The sequence below is a fragment of the Sapajus apella genome, unplaced genomic scaffold, assembly GCF_009761245.1.
Source record: "Sapajus apella isolate SASKATOON/1434 unplaced genomic scaffold, GSC_monkey_1.0 scaffold97, whole genome shotgun sequence".
NCBI classification, from domain to species: Eukaryota; Metazoa; Chordata; class Mammalia; order Primates; family Cebidae; genus Sapajus; species Sapajus apella.
The window spans coordinates 4,810,836-4,824,797 of NW_022437037.1; the positions used below are offsets into that span (position 1 = coordinate 4,810,836).

The 13,962-nt window shown below is 44.5% G+C and overlaps 1 protein-coding gene across 5 annotated transcripts in view; it reads left to right on the forward strand.

Moving 5' to 3' along the window:
* The first annotated feature begins 2,149 nt into the window (after positions 1-2,149).
* Positions 2,150-13,962, forward strand: part of GPR107 (G protein-coupled receptor 107) — an 83,246-nt gene continuing 71,433 nt past the window's right edge. For all 5 annotated transcript variants that reach the window (XM_032257594.1, XM_032257598.1, XM_032257595.1 and 2 more), the window contains exon 1: positions 2,150-2,804. In XM_032257594.1, coding sequence (XP_032113485.1) covers positions 2,664-2,804 — 141 coding nt within the window. In that variant the 5' untranslated portion in view covers positions 2,150-2,663. The remainder of the gene's footprint in view (positions 2,805-13,962) is intronic.

Sequence of the window (13,962 nt, forward strand, 5' to 3'; positions counted from 1 at the left end):
GGAATCTTAAGAACCCAGTTTTAAGCTCTTATAAAACTGTTTTCAGCCGGGCGCGGTGGCTCAAGCCTGTAATCCCAGCACTTTGGGAGGCTGAGGCGGGTGGATCACGAGGTCAAGAGATCGAGACCATCCTGGTCAACACGGTGAAACCCCGTCTCTACTAAAACTACAAAAAATTAGCTGGGCATGGTGGTGCGTGCCTGTAATCCCAGCTACTCAGGAAGCTGAGGCAGGAGAATTGCCTGAACCCAGGAGGCGGAGGTTGCGGTGAGCCGAGATCGCGCCATTGCACTCCAGCCTGGGTAACGAGAGCGAAATTCCATCCCTAAATAAATAAATAAATAAAATGCTTTCTAAAAGTTTCTCCAGCATTTCATTAGATAACATATTGGTTACTCAGTCTCTAGGTTTTATCTCTTTAGAAAATTTAAATGGTAAAAATTAACCATGTGTGGTAAAGTTCAAGAAGTACAGATCCAACTCTGATGCAGCTGAGGTTCCAGTCCTGGTTTTAAAGGTGCTTGCTGAACATTACCCAATCAATCAGTTGTGTGATCTTGAGTAAGTTATTTACGTTTCCTGGATTTGTTTTCACATCTGTTAAATAAGTTGGATGGGTGTGTTGATTTTCTAAGGACCCTTCCAGCCTAATATGCAAATGTTTTTTCCTTACAACAATTCAGAACAGAGATTATAAGCTGGGCAGGGTCTGGATGAAGGTTCCAGGTAGGTCATTTGCAAATAAGCAGACCATCCTTGAATAAATTACATAACCTAACTAAGCTTCATCTGGAAAAAGAAAAAAAAGGGAATAAAAATATACCTAATAAGATTTTTGTGATGTTAACTGAGTTAATGTACATATAAAATACTAACAGAATACTTAGCATATTTAATTACTTAGTAAATAAATCTATTATCTTCCTGTGCGTATTCACAAAACAATAATTAGTTTCTTATTCTCAGTTTATCTGTAAAAGGGAGGTAGTAGAATCAGATGGAAATTCTGTTCAAACATTTAAGAGTCCATATTTGTAACATATAGCCAAAGATCAGAGGTTGGGGAAGAAAGGGGATACTCTCCACCAAGTAATCATTACCCTTCTCTTGAAGATCACAGGTATTTTACGATAAACTACAATCTTCCTGGCTCCATCGTGGTGCCTTACTTTTGTCTTGCAGAGAGTGTGACAGAACTTGTATTGGTTTTTGAATCAAGGGAAAAATTCAAATTAGTCGGGCGTGGTGGCCAGTGCCTGAATCCCAGCTACTCCGGAGGCTGAGACAGGAGAATTGCTTGAATCCAGCAGGCAGAGGTTGCAGTGAGCCAAGATACCCACTACACTCCAGCCTGGGCAACAGAACAAGACTTACTCTGAAAACAAAACAAAACAAAACAAAAACGAAAAACAAGAGAAGAATCCACAGATTCATGCCTTTCACTAAGATTCAACACAACTGAAAAAAATAAAGGACCCTCCCTTGTCTCCTCTCCATCCTCCACCATTCTGTACTTTCCCGATTCATTATTTCACCCGGAGTGTATAGAACCTTAGCACCATTAAAATATATCGTTCGTTTCGGTTCCTAGTTTCAGTTAAAAACTTTAAGGCCCTCTGGCAGTTACTTGGTAGTGGGATTCCTCGTGGCTTTTATTTTCCCTTCCTTCAAGTGATTACACAAAAAAAGCATGCATTGCTTGCCTGGCAAGCTAAACAAGAATCTAAAAACGAAATAAACCTGGCTAGACTACCAGCAATTTTAATAAGCGTGTTCTTCTATAACTCCTTGATAAAGAATGGTGAGTAGGAGGGGGCTCACTACTGAATCCGTCCATTAAAGAAGTTCCTATAGATTGTAAAAGAAGCAAAGAAAGTTTCCATACAGAATTAAGATTAAAATGTTAAGGCCCAGACTCTAGGCTTGGATGAAACAGCATGAGGGAACAGAACACAGGAGTTAAGAGCTTCCGAGTGACTCCAGCTTAACCTGGAGCAAATGACTGACTTCTCAGAGCCTCAGTTTGCTTACCTGTAAAGTAGGGATAATGATAATACCTACCTCCTAGCTCACCAAATTGTTCCAAGAATTAAATGCAACAAAAGGCCTAACGAATTTCCTCATAAGGGCTCAATAAATCATTATTACTGCAAACATTTCGCCTGATACTTAAGTGTGAAGAGCCTGGAAAAAACCAAAGGACCCCTACGACGAGCCGGGAATTTTCTGATTATTTTCCTCCGAGTCAATGCTCGGTGAAATCAGTTAGTCAGTGGCCGGACACCGTGCGGCTGACACAGCGTATCCCCTGATCCTGAGGTCAGGGGTCCCCGGAGCCCAAGGGCGTTTCCAAAGCTCTGCGAGGCGGAGGTGAGGCCCGGGCTGGTCCAGCTCGGCCACCGTTGTTATGGCAACCGCCAAGAAAGGGGAACTTCATGTCTTCGGGCTAAACCGAAAGTTTGCACAGCAGGGGCCAATCGAAGGGCCCCGAGGTGGCCAGCACAGGCCCCTCGGCGACTTCCCAGGTCTCACTATCCAGAAAAACCACCACAGGGTAAGCCGAACCAGCCGCCGCGCCCCACTCCCCAGGCTTTTCCGGCGGCTGCGCCCTTTAACCCCGGAAGTGGGCGGGAGAGGAAGAGGCTGGTGATGTTGGAACAAACATGGCTGCTCTGGCGCCCGTCGGCTCCTCCGGCTCCCGCCGTCCTCGGCTGGCCGCGGGCCTCCGGCTGCTCCCGATGTTGGGGTTGCTGCAGTTGCTGGCCGAGCCTGGCCTGGGCCGCGTCCATCACCTGGCACTCAAGGTAAAGCCTGGCACGGCCGGGTCGGGCCGGGGGGCGGAGGCCGAGGCCACTCCCCCGGGTTTTAGGGCAACTTTGCCCATTGGGGACCTATGAGCCATTGGACTATATCTTTGCCCCGATCACAGCCTTTCTCTGAGAAGTGGCGGGGGCTGTGGGGAAGGCGGGCCTGGGCGGCGCTGGGGTCCTCGGGCTAACTAGCAGGGGCGGGAAGACTCGAGCTGAGGGAGGGTCGGGGGGCTGAACGGCGGCTTAACTCCCACGGACTCGGGAAGCTGCTCTTCAAGCCCTGCTAGCTTCCCTGAGTCCGTCTCCCAAGGCAGCCTGCTCGTTCTGCCTTCTCCCCTCCAACTTTTATTCCGGCTTTCATTGTCCGCGGTCTCCGCTCTTCCGTGTCCTTGTACTGTATCTGCGGTTTGAAGGTACTTGGAATCTTAGCCTCAGTTTCCCATTTTGGTTTAGAGCGCTCTCTGGAGTGAAAATCTTCAGAAGGAATTTCAAATCTTGCTTAAAACACGTGACTGGGAATTTAAAGCCAGCATTAAAAATGTGCCTCTAATTAAGGGGCCTGCTTTTTCTTCCTCTATCCCGTCATTGTTTAGGGAGGAGAGATTTTCGATAAACCTAGAATGACCCCCTGGATCTTGCTTTATAACTAGCAGAGGAAAGACCTATAAGCCTGAAATGCGCCCTAAAGTGGTTCAATCGGGGAAATTCGCCAGGTACTGTGTCTCATGCCTGTAATGCCAACACTGGGAACCCTAGGCAGGAGGATTGTTTGAGCTCAGGGGTTCAAGACCAGCCTAGTCAACATGGTAAGGACCCCCTCCCCAACCCCTAATCTACAAAAATTAAAAATTAACTGAGGCAGGAGGATCACTTGAGCCCAGGAGGTTGAGACTGCAGTAAGCTGTAATCACTCATTGCACTCCAGCCTGAGTGACAGAGCAAGACTCTGTCTCAAAATATATAAACAGAAAATTAGAGAAATAGAAAAGTAAATTGTTATGACCCAAACTCTTGTACATTGTTTTTGTACCATACAGTCTTCTAAGAAGTGGAACTGTAGTTTGTCTTGTAAAAACACATTGTTATAGCAAACTATGAAGCTGAATAATTTAATTAGCTTCATACTATTAAATTCAACATTAATAGTAAAATTTAATGTAGAATTTAAAGAATACAGAATGAATTTTAAAGCCTGGCTTGGCCAGGCATGGTAGCTCAAGCCTAAGCCTGTAATCCCAGCACTTTGGGAGGCTGAGGCAGGCGAATCACCTGAGGTCAGGAGTTTGAGACCAGCCTCACCAACATGGCGAAACCACCTCTCTGCTAAAAATACAAGTATTAGCCAAGTGTGGTGGCACACACCTGTAGTCCCAGCTACTTGGGAGGCTGAGACAGGAGAATTGCTTCAACCTGGGAGGCTGAGGTTGCAGTGAGCCGAGATCATGCCACTGCATTCCAGCCTGGGTGAAAATAATACTCTGTCTCAAGAAAAGTAAAAAATAAAAAATAAATACTAGCCTGACTAGATCCATACAACCATACTTTTTTTTTTTTTTAAAGACAGGGTTTCACCATATAGGTCAGGCTGGTCTTGAACTCCCAACCTCAGGTGATCCGCCCACCTTGGCCTCCAAAGTGCTTGGATTACAGGTGTGAGCCACCACGCCCGGCCACAACTGTACTATTTGACATCAACTTTTGTTTTTGTAAGTAAAAATTATCCTGATTAAAATGGTTCAATCATGGGGGTGGGGCAGGTGAATTTTGGCTCTTTTTGAGAATCTTTTGAGAGCTCTAGAACCTCTCTCCGGAACAGTGCATGTAGAAACGTAGACACAACTTGGCTGGGCGCGGTGGCTCATGCCTGTAATCCCAACACTTTAGGAGGCCGAGGTGGGTGGATCACTTGAGGTCAGGAGTTCAAGACCATCTTGGCCAACATGGTGAAACCACGTCTCTACTAAAAACACAAAAATTAGGTGTGCGTGGTGGCTGGTGCCTGTAATCACACCTACTCAGGAGGCTGAGGCAGTAGAATTGCTTAAAGAACCCAGGAGACAGAGGTTGCAGTGAGATGAGATCATGCCACTGCACTCCAGCCACCTGGGCGACAGAGTGAGACTCCATCTCAGAAAAATAAATAAATAAATAAAATAAAGGGTGGGTGCAGTGACTCACACCTGTAATCCCAACACTTTGGGAGGTGGAGGCAGGAGGATTGCCTGAGCTCAGGAGTTTGAGACCAGCCTGGGTAACATAGTGAAACCCCGTCTCTACTAAAATACAAAAAATTAGCCAGGCATGGCGGCTTGTGCTTATAATCCCAGCTACAAGGGAGGCTGAGGCAAGAGAATCGCTGGAACTCAGGAAGCAGAGGTTGCAGTGAGCCGAGATAACGCCACTGCACTCCAGCCTGGGTGATAGAGCAAGACTGTCTTGGAATTTCTGAGTCTTCGTAATCTTGCAAAAGCTTATGCATCGGTCCCAGTGCCAGGTTTATGACTCCAGGTTAAGAACACCTGATCTGGCCGGGTGAGGTGGCTCACGCCTGTAATCCCAGTACTTTGGGAGGCTGAGGCGGGCGGATCACGAGTTCACGAGGTCAAGACCATCCTAGCTAACATGATGAAACCCTGTCTCTACTAAAAATACAAAAAAATTAGCTGGGCGTGGTGGTGCATGCCTGTAGTCCCAGCTACTCAGGAGGCTGAGGCAGGAGAATTGCTTGAATCCAGGAGGTGGAGATTGCAGTGAGCCGAGATCATACCACTGCACTACAGCCTGGGCAACAGTGCGAGACTCCGTCTCAAGAAAAAAAAAAAAATTTTTACATTAGGATCTTATGTCTTAGATTAAGGAGTTAGTAAGCTTATAAATGAGAGACAAAGCTAAGACTATGTCTCATGGCTCCCAGTGCAATGCTTTTTGTACATTTATAGAATTAAAATGTTAGGTGGTTACCCTCATTAGGTAAATGCCGACAATATTGGTATAGATGTAAAAGTAAATCCTAACTTTAGGGGTGAAAGCAAATTGAATTGGTATAATTCTGGTGATTGAGTGAGTTCTCCCTGTTTTTCTAAATTACTTAATGGCTCTTATCTTTATGAGATGTTTCATAAATGATGTGGTACTCAGTCCATAATTAACACTGTTAATTGTTTCTTTTTTTTTCTTTTTCCATCAGGTTATCCCTCTGAGTATAATTGTTTCTTTATTGTTTCTTTCTTTTTTTTTTTTTTTTGAGACAGAGTCTCTCCAGGCTGGAGTGCAGTGGTATGATTTCTATCTCGGCTCACTGAAACCTCTGCCTCCTGTTCAAGCAATTCTCCTGCCTCAGCTTCCTGAGTAGCTGGGACTGTAGGTGCCCACTACCATGCCTGGCTAATTTTTGTGTATTTTAGTAGAGACGGGGTTTCACCATATTGGCCAGGCTAGTCTCGAACTCCTGACCTCGTGATCCGTCCACCTTGGCCTCCCAAAGTGCTGGGATTACAGGCATGAGTCACTGCACCTGGCCAATTGTTTCTTTTAAAATAAACATCGTAAGTCAGGGATGTCCAATCTTTTGGGTTCCCTGGGCCACACTGGAAGATGAAAAAATGTTTTTGGTCACACATAAAATAGATTAACACTAATCATAGCTGATGAGCTTAAAAAAATTGCAAAAAAAAAAATCTCATAATGTTTTAAGAAAGTTTACAAATTTGTGTTGGGCTGCATTCACAGCTGTCCTGGGTCACACGCAGCCTGGACAAGCTTGTTCTGAGTTCTTGCCCAAGGAAATGGAAATCATCTGAAGAGAGCCTGTCAGAGCAACAACTTTAGATTGCCTGTCTCTCAACTGAGAGAGCTAGGAGACCTGATCAGATTAGAGACCCATACTGGGAAGGATAACATGAAGAGGTCACTGAGTACCAGGAATATGCATTGATCTCTTAAAACTTGGCTAGCTCTCTCAACTGAGAGAGCTAGGAGACCTGATCAGATTAGAAACCCATACTGGGAAGGATAACATGAAGAGGTCACTGAGTACCAGGAATATGCATTGATCTCTTAAAACTTGGCTAGGCCTGGTAGCTCACGCCTGTAATCCCAGCACTTAGGGAGGCTCATTTGAGGCCAAGGGTTGGAGACTGCCGTAAGCTATTATGGCGCCACTACACTGCAGCCTGGGCAACAGAGCAAGATCCCATCTCAACAACAGCAACAAAATTAGCCTTACATGGTGGCACATACCTATAGTCCCAGCTACTAGGGAGGCTGAGGTGGGAGGATCCCTTGAGCCCAGGAGTCAGAAGCTGTAGTGAGCTATAATGGCGCCACTGTATTCCATCCTGGGGGACAGCATGAGACTATTTCTTTTTTATTATTATTTTTATTTATTTATTTATTTATTTTTTATGAGACGGGGTCTCACTGTTGCCCAGGCTGGAGTGCAGTGGCTATTCACAAAGACAAAAGAAAACAAGCTTTTTATTGTGGAGAATTTCTTTCTTTTTTTTTTTTTTTGTTTTTTGAGACGGAGTTTTGCTGTTGTTGCCCAGGCTGGAGTGCAATGGCACGATCTCGGCTCACCGCAACCTCCACCTCCTGGGTTCAAGCAATTCTCCGGCCTCAGCCTCCCGAGTAGCTGGGACTACAGGCATGCACCATCATGCCCAGCTCATTTTTGTATTTTTAGTAGAGACGAGGTTTCACCTTGTTGACCAGGATGGTCTCGATCTCTTGACCTCGTGATCCACCCGCCTCGGCCTCCCAAAGTGGTGGGATTACAGGCTTGAGCCACCGCGCCCGGCCTTATTGTGGAGAATTTCAAATATACTAAAGTAGCTAGAATAGTATAAGGAACTCCATGTGCTTGTCACCCTCAGTAACCATCAACCCATGGCTAATTCTGCCTCATCCCCACATCAATCAATTTCTTGTTCTTATTTTTCATTATTTTTAAAATTAGAAATGAGTCCTCTTATATTTTTATTCCCTTTTCTTATGCCATGCTAACATTTTCCACCGTTCTTCTGGCTTTCCCAATCTTCTTACATTCCATCTCTTTGACCTGTCTCTATATTCCTGGCCCTTTTATTTAATATTATTATTTTCTTCTTTTTAAGATTGATTTTTGTTCTTGTCACCCAGGCTGGAGTGCAATGGCACGAACTCAGCTCACAGCCGTCTCCACCTCCTAGGTTCAAGCAATTCTCCTGCCTCAACCTCCCAAGTAGTTGGGATTATAGGCATGTGCCACCATGCCTGGCTAATTTTTGTATTTTTAGTAGAGGCAGGATTTTGCCATGTTGGTCAGGCTAGTTTTGAACTCCTGACCTCAGGTGATGCACCTGCCTCCTCTTCCCCAAGTGCTGGGATTATAGGCGTGAGTCACCATGCCCAGCTATTTATTTTTGTTTATTTTTTAAAAGACTTGTCAGCAGGAAGTAATCCTTGCCTTTTAAAAACAACTTTGTTGATGTATAATTTACATACTGTAAAATCACCTATTTTAACTGTATAATGTAATGATTGTTAGGAAGTTTACTGAGTTGTACAACTATGACCACAATCTAGCCGTAGAACATTTCTGCCACTCCATAGGATCCTTTGTTTGGTTTTAGAATCAATTCCCATTTCCATCACTAGTCCCAGGCAGCCACTAATCTACTTTCTGTCTCTATAAACTTGCCCTTTCTGGATGTTTCATGTGAGTGGAATCACAGGATAGGTAGGCTTTTCTTTTCTTTTTTTTTTTTTTTGAGACGGAGTCTTGCTGTGCCACCCAGGCTGGAGCGCAGTGGCGCGATCTCGGCTCACTGCAACCACTGCCTCTCGGGTTTAAGCGATTCTCTTGCCTCAGCCTCTGGAGTAGCTGGGATTACAGGCACCCACCACCATGCCTAGCTAATTTTTGTATTTTTTTGTAGAGACATAGTTTTGCCATGTTGGCCAGGCTGATCTCGAAAGCCTGACCTCGTGATCTGCCTGCCTCAGCCTCCCAGAGTGCTGAGATGACAGGCCTGACGCGCCGCACCCGGCCAGGCATTATTATTTTAGCAAGACTACTTCATAGTAGTGCTGTGTTCCTCCTTGGGAGGCACAGTGTCTGATTGTTTCTTTTGCCCCTGTTGACAGTGCTTACATTCCTTTGTTCATTAGATTCATTGTGATTTAGTGATGCTATTTGGTGTCAAGGGATAAGACTGTTAAAGTATATATTTTATTTTTATTTTATTTTTTGAGACAGGGTCTCATTCTGTTGCCCAGGCCGGAATGTAGTGATGTGAACACGGATCACTGCAGCCTCAACTTTCTGGGCTTAAGCAATCTTCTTGCCTTAGTCTCCTGAGTGGTTGGGACCACCCGCCACCAGGCCTGGCTAATTTTTAAATTTTTTGTAGAGACAGAGTCTCACCATGTTGTTCAGGCTGGTCTCAAACTCCTGACTTCACATTATCCTCCTGCATGGCCTCCCAAGGTGCTGGAATTACAGGCATGAGCGATAGCGCCTGGCCGAGTTATATTTTTTAGTGTACAGTAGATCTTGTTATATTTCTCTCAGGTGGCACGCAAGACAAAAGAAGTGTATAAAGTACAAACAAGTGTCACTCCTTAGGCATTCACATACTCAGGTAACATTTATGGGTTGCTTACATTAGGCACATTTCACTCCCACAGAGGTGAACTGCGTAATATAAGCAGCCTAAGGCAGCAATGAAAACAGATAAGCTCTTCCACATTCTGAGTACAGTCTAGAATCTCCTCTGTTGATGGGGATTTTTCTTAAGTATCTTACTCTTCTTGACTTCTTAGATTTAAGATATAGAATGTAATTTAGCCATTTCTGGATGACAGGTGATTAACATATTCTTACTCATAACTTTTAACATGGGAATATTTACATGGTCATTGATGTTGTTCTAATGGTCATTTTCTAATCCATTTCTTCTTAATAGAATAAAAACGATAATTCGGGTTTTTCATTTTAGAGATGGGGGTCTCACAGTGTTGCCCAGGCTGGAGTACAGTGGCTGTTCACCAGTGCCAACATAGCACACTGTAGCCTCCAGCTCCTGGGCTCAAGCTGTCTTCCTGCTTCAGCCTCCAGAGTAGCTGAGACTAGAGATGCTTGCCACTGTACTCAGCTAGTCTGAGTTTTATGCCAAAAACTGTCTGAATATAGTTTTTATATTGTGTTTAAAAACCAAATGTTTTGATGACTGATCATTCTAGCTTTCAGGTAGGTGATGCGGATGAGCAAAGGGACAGGAGTTGCTTTGCTAAAGTCTCAGAAATTTGGGCATTTCTTGGGTTGGATACTTTCATGACAGTTTATCCGCAAATCATAACTCAAATGCTTTAGACTTTATGCAGCAGCTTAGCAAGCCATGTAGTAAAGAACAGAACTTGGGAATAGCCAGATCAGCAGTCCTCACTGCTGTTGAGTGCTGTGTAACTTCTGGCTAGTCACATTAGAAGCCTTCCTCGCTCATGGGATCTATACTAGAAGATGTTGGGTGAAAGATAAGTTAAAGCAGAACATCACACAAAAGGAATATGTACCTGAAACTTTATTTCGACTTAAAATCTGCCAATATACATTCATTGACTTGAATGAATGACTTATTAAGCTTACTGGATGACTCTGCAACACATGCGTTCCGTCTGTCTTACTCATTCAACAAATACTCTAGACACAGGCTGAGTCAGTGAGCAGGACTAAGCCCCTACCTACATGGAGTTTTCATTCTAGTGGTAATGGACAGCAAGCTTTTTTTTTTGAGATGGAGTCTCACTTCGTCGCCCAGACTGTAGTATAATGGCGTGATCTCAGCTCACTGCAACTTTTGCATCCCGGGTTCAAGGGATTCTCCTGTCTCAGCCTCCTGAGTAGCTGGGATTATAGGTACATGCCACCACGCCCAGCTAATTTTTGTATTTTCGGTAGAAACGGAGTTTCACTATGTTGGTCAGGCTGGTCTTGAACTCCTCATCTTGTGATCCACCTGTCTCAGCCTGTCAAAGTGTTGGGATTACAGGCGTGGGCCACCCTGTGCCCGGCCTGGACAGCAAGCACATGGATGCACAAATAATTTCAAATTGGGGGCAAATTGGTAAGAAAATAGAACAGTATTGGAACCAAGAGTAATGGAGTTGGAAGCTATTCTGGAGAGAGCCTCTGAAGAGTTAATATTTGAACAGACTTAATGGATGAGCCAGGCATTCAAGGGTCTAGGGAAGAGTATCCCAGGCAGAGGAACAGGAAGCGCAAACTCCCAGAGTGTGACCGTCTTCGTGTTTCCTTGTCTGTGGAGGCCCATATGGCTGGAGCAAAGTGATCTAGGGGAGAGGTACACATGAACCTGGAGGCCATGGTAGGATGCGTGGATTTTATTGTGAGTGATGAGGAGCCTGCCCTGGTTTTTGGCACAAGGAAGCAGTTTCCTGAAGAAGTGACATTAAAGCTGAGACTGGAGGAGTAAGAATCAGCCAGTGTAGGCCAGGCGTGGTGACTCACGCCTGTGTCCCCAGCACTTTGGGAGGCGGAGGCAGGCGGATCCTCTGAGGTCAGGTGTTCAAGACCCTCTTGACCAACATGGTGAAACACTGTCCCTACAAAAAATACAAAAATTAGACGGGTGGAGTGGTGGGTGCCCATAATCGTAGCTACCCAGGAGGCAGAGGCCGGAGAATCACTTGAACTTGGGAGACGGAGGTCATAGTGAGCCCAGTGAGTCAAGATTGCTCCTCTGTGCTCCAGCCTGGGTGACAGAGCAAGACTCCATTTCAAAAAAAAAGCATTAGCTAGGGCAAAATGAGGTGAGAACTTGTGTGTGGAAGAGGAAGTGCAAGGGATTGGATTCTTAGTTTCCTATTTTGTAAAATAGGGAGGAGGATAGCTTTCCCACAGAGTGGTTATGAGGATTAGACAAAATTATGTAAAATAATAGCACTGAGGCTGGGTGAGGTGGTTCACACCTGTAATCTCAGCACTTTGGGAGGCTGAGGTGGGTGGATCACCTGAGGTCAGGGGTTTAAGATCAGCGTGGCCAACATGGTGAAATCCCATCTCTACTAAAAATACAAAAAATTAGCCGGGCATGGTGGCAGGCACTTGTAATCCCAGCTACTCAGGAGGCTGAGGCAGGAGAATCGCTTGAACCCAGGAGATGGAGGGTGCAGTGAGCCAAGGTTGCCCCATTGCTGGGGTGACAAGAGCGAGACTCTGTCTCAAAAAAAAAATGGTAATAATAATAGCACTGAATAGTAGACTGGTCTAAGTAGTAGTTCACTCATTCAACATTTATTAAATGCCTACTATGTGCTAGACACTAGAGAGACAAAAATGAGACAGGCCCATAAACAGGTAGTTATGGTACAGCATGGTGGCTCTTGCCTGCCTGCCTGCCTGTCTGCCTGCCTGCCTTCCCGCCTTCCCTCCTTCCTTCCCTCCTTCCCTCCTTCCTTCCTTCCTTCCTTCCTTCCTTCCTTCCTTCCTTCCTTCCTTCCTTCCTTCCTTCTTCTTTATTTCTTTCTTTATTTCTTTCTTTATTTTTTTAAAGACAGGGTTTCACCATGTTGGTCAGGCTGGCCGTGAACTCCCGACCTCAGGTGATCCGCCCGCCTTGGCCTCCAAAGTGCTTGGATTACAGGTGTGAGCCACTATGCCCGGCCCGACTTATTTCTTTTTTTAAGTAAGAGATAGAGTCTCTTTCTGTCGCCCAGCCTATAACTCAGTGGTGCAATCATAGCTCATTGCAGCTTCAAACTTTTGGGCTCGAGGGAGCCCCCCACCTCAGCCTGTGTAGTAGGTAGGACTACAGGTACACATCACCACGTCCAACTAATTTTTTAATTTGAGTTTTTTTTTTTTTTAATTTAATTTAATTTAATTTAATTTAAATTTTTTTTTTTTTTTTTTTTTTTTTTTTTTTTTTTAAGACGGGGTTTTACCATGTTGGTCAGGCTGGTCTTGAACTCCCGACCTCAGGTGATCTGCCTGCCTTGGCCTCCAAAGTGCTTGGATTACAGGCATGAGCCACTACGCCCGGCCAATTTGGTTTTTTTGTAGAGATGGGGGTCTTGCTATTTTGTCTAGACTGGGATTTTGAACTGCTGGTCTCAAGCAATCCTCCCACCTTGGCCCTGAACTCTTTATGACAGAATGAGACAGGGAAGATTTAGTTGTTTTAATACCAACGTCTAGCATATTTGAACTAAAAATACTCCTAACCTCAGTGTACACTGTCAATTATCTTTTTTTTAATAGACATTTCAGGGTTTCTTCTTTTTTAAGTATGAGTATTAATATCTATTAAGTAGCTGCTTTTCAGCCTGCGTGTATATATAAAAATATAACATGCTTTTTAATTTAAATTTTTCAATTTTTAATTATTTTTTCCTATTATTAGTTTTTCTTCTTTTTTCAAGTTTCCACAGTCCGCATTGAACATGCCTATTTTAGTGACTGCTGTTTGGTGGCATGTATGCCAGTGTGCTTCCTTCTGAAAATGCCAGTGTAGGATAATAAAATATTTGATTGCTGGGGTTTCTTAATAAAACAACCTTGGAGAATTCCAGCGATTGCTTTGTCTTTTTTTTCTTTCTCCTTTTTATTGCCTCCCTCTGCTACTGCTGTGTAGATTTTTTCTTCATGGAGTTTTTTTTTTTGTTTTTGGAGATGGAGTCTTGCTCTGTTGCTCAGGTTGGAGTGCAGTGGTACAATCTCGGCTCACGGCAACCTCCATCCCCCGGGTTCGAGTGAATCTCTTGCCTCAGCCTCCCAACTGGCTAAGACTTGTGCCACCATACCCAGCTAATTTTTTGTATTTTTAGTAGAGACAGGGTTTCACCATTTTGGCCAGACTGGTCTCGAACTCCTGACCTCAGGCAATCCACCTTCCTCGGCCTCCCAAAGTGCTGGGATTACCAGCATGAGCCACTGTGCCTAGCCGGGTTTATTGTTTTTGTGTCTAATAGAAAAAAACTAGGGGTCAAGAAATGGTATCTGGACTATAAGATAGCTTTTCTTTATCCCTTTCTACATCTGTTTAGTTGCAGAGTAACAAAAATATGGGTCAGGTAATTAAGCACCAGAAGATTTCAGTGTAAATGAGTAAGAGGATGGATCTGTATGTGTTGAGTTGACTGGCGTCCCCTG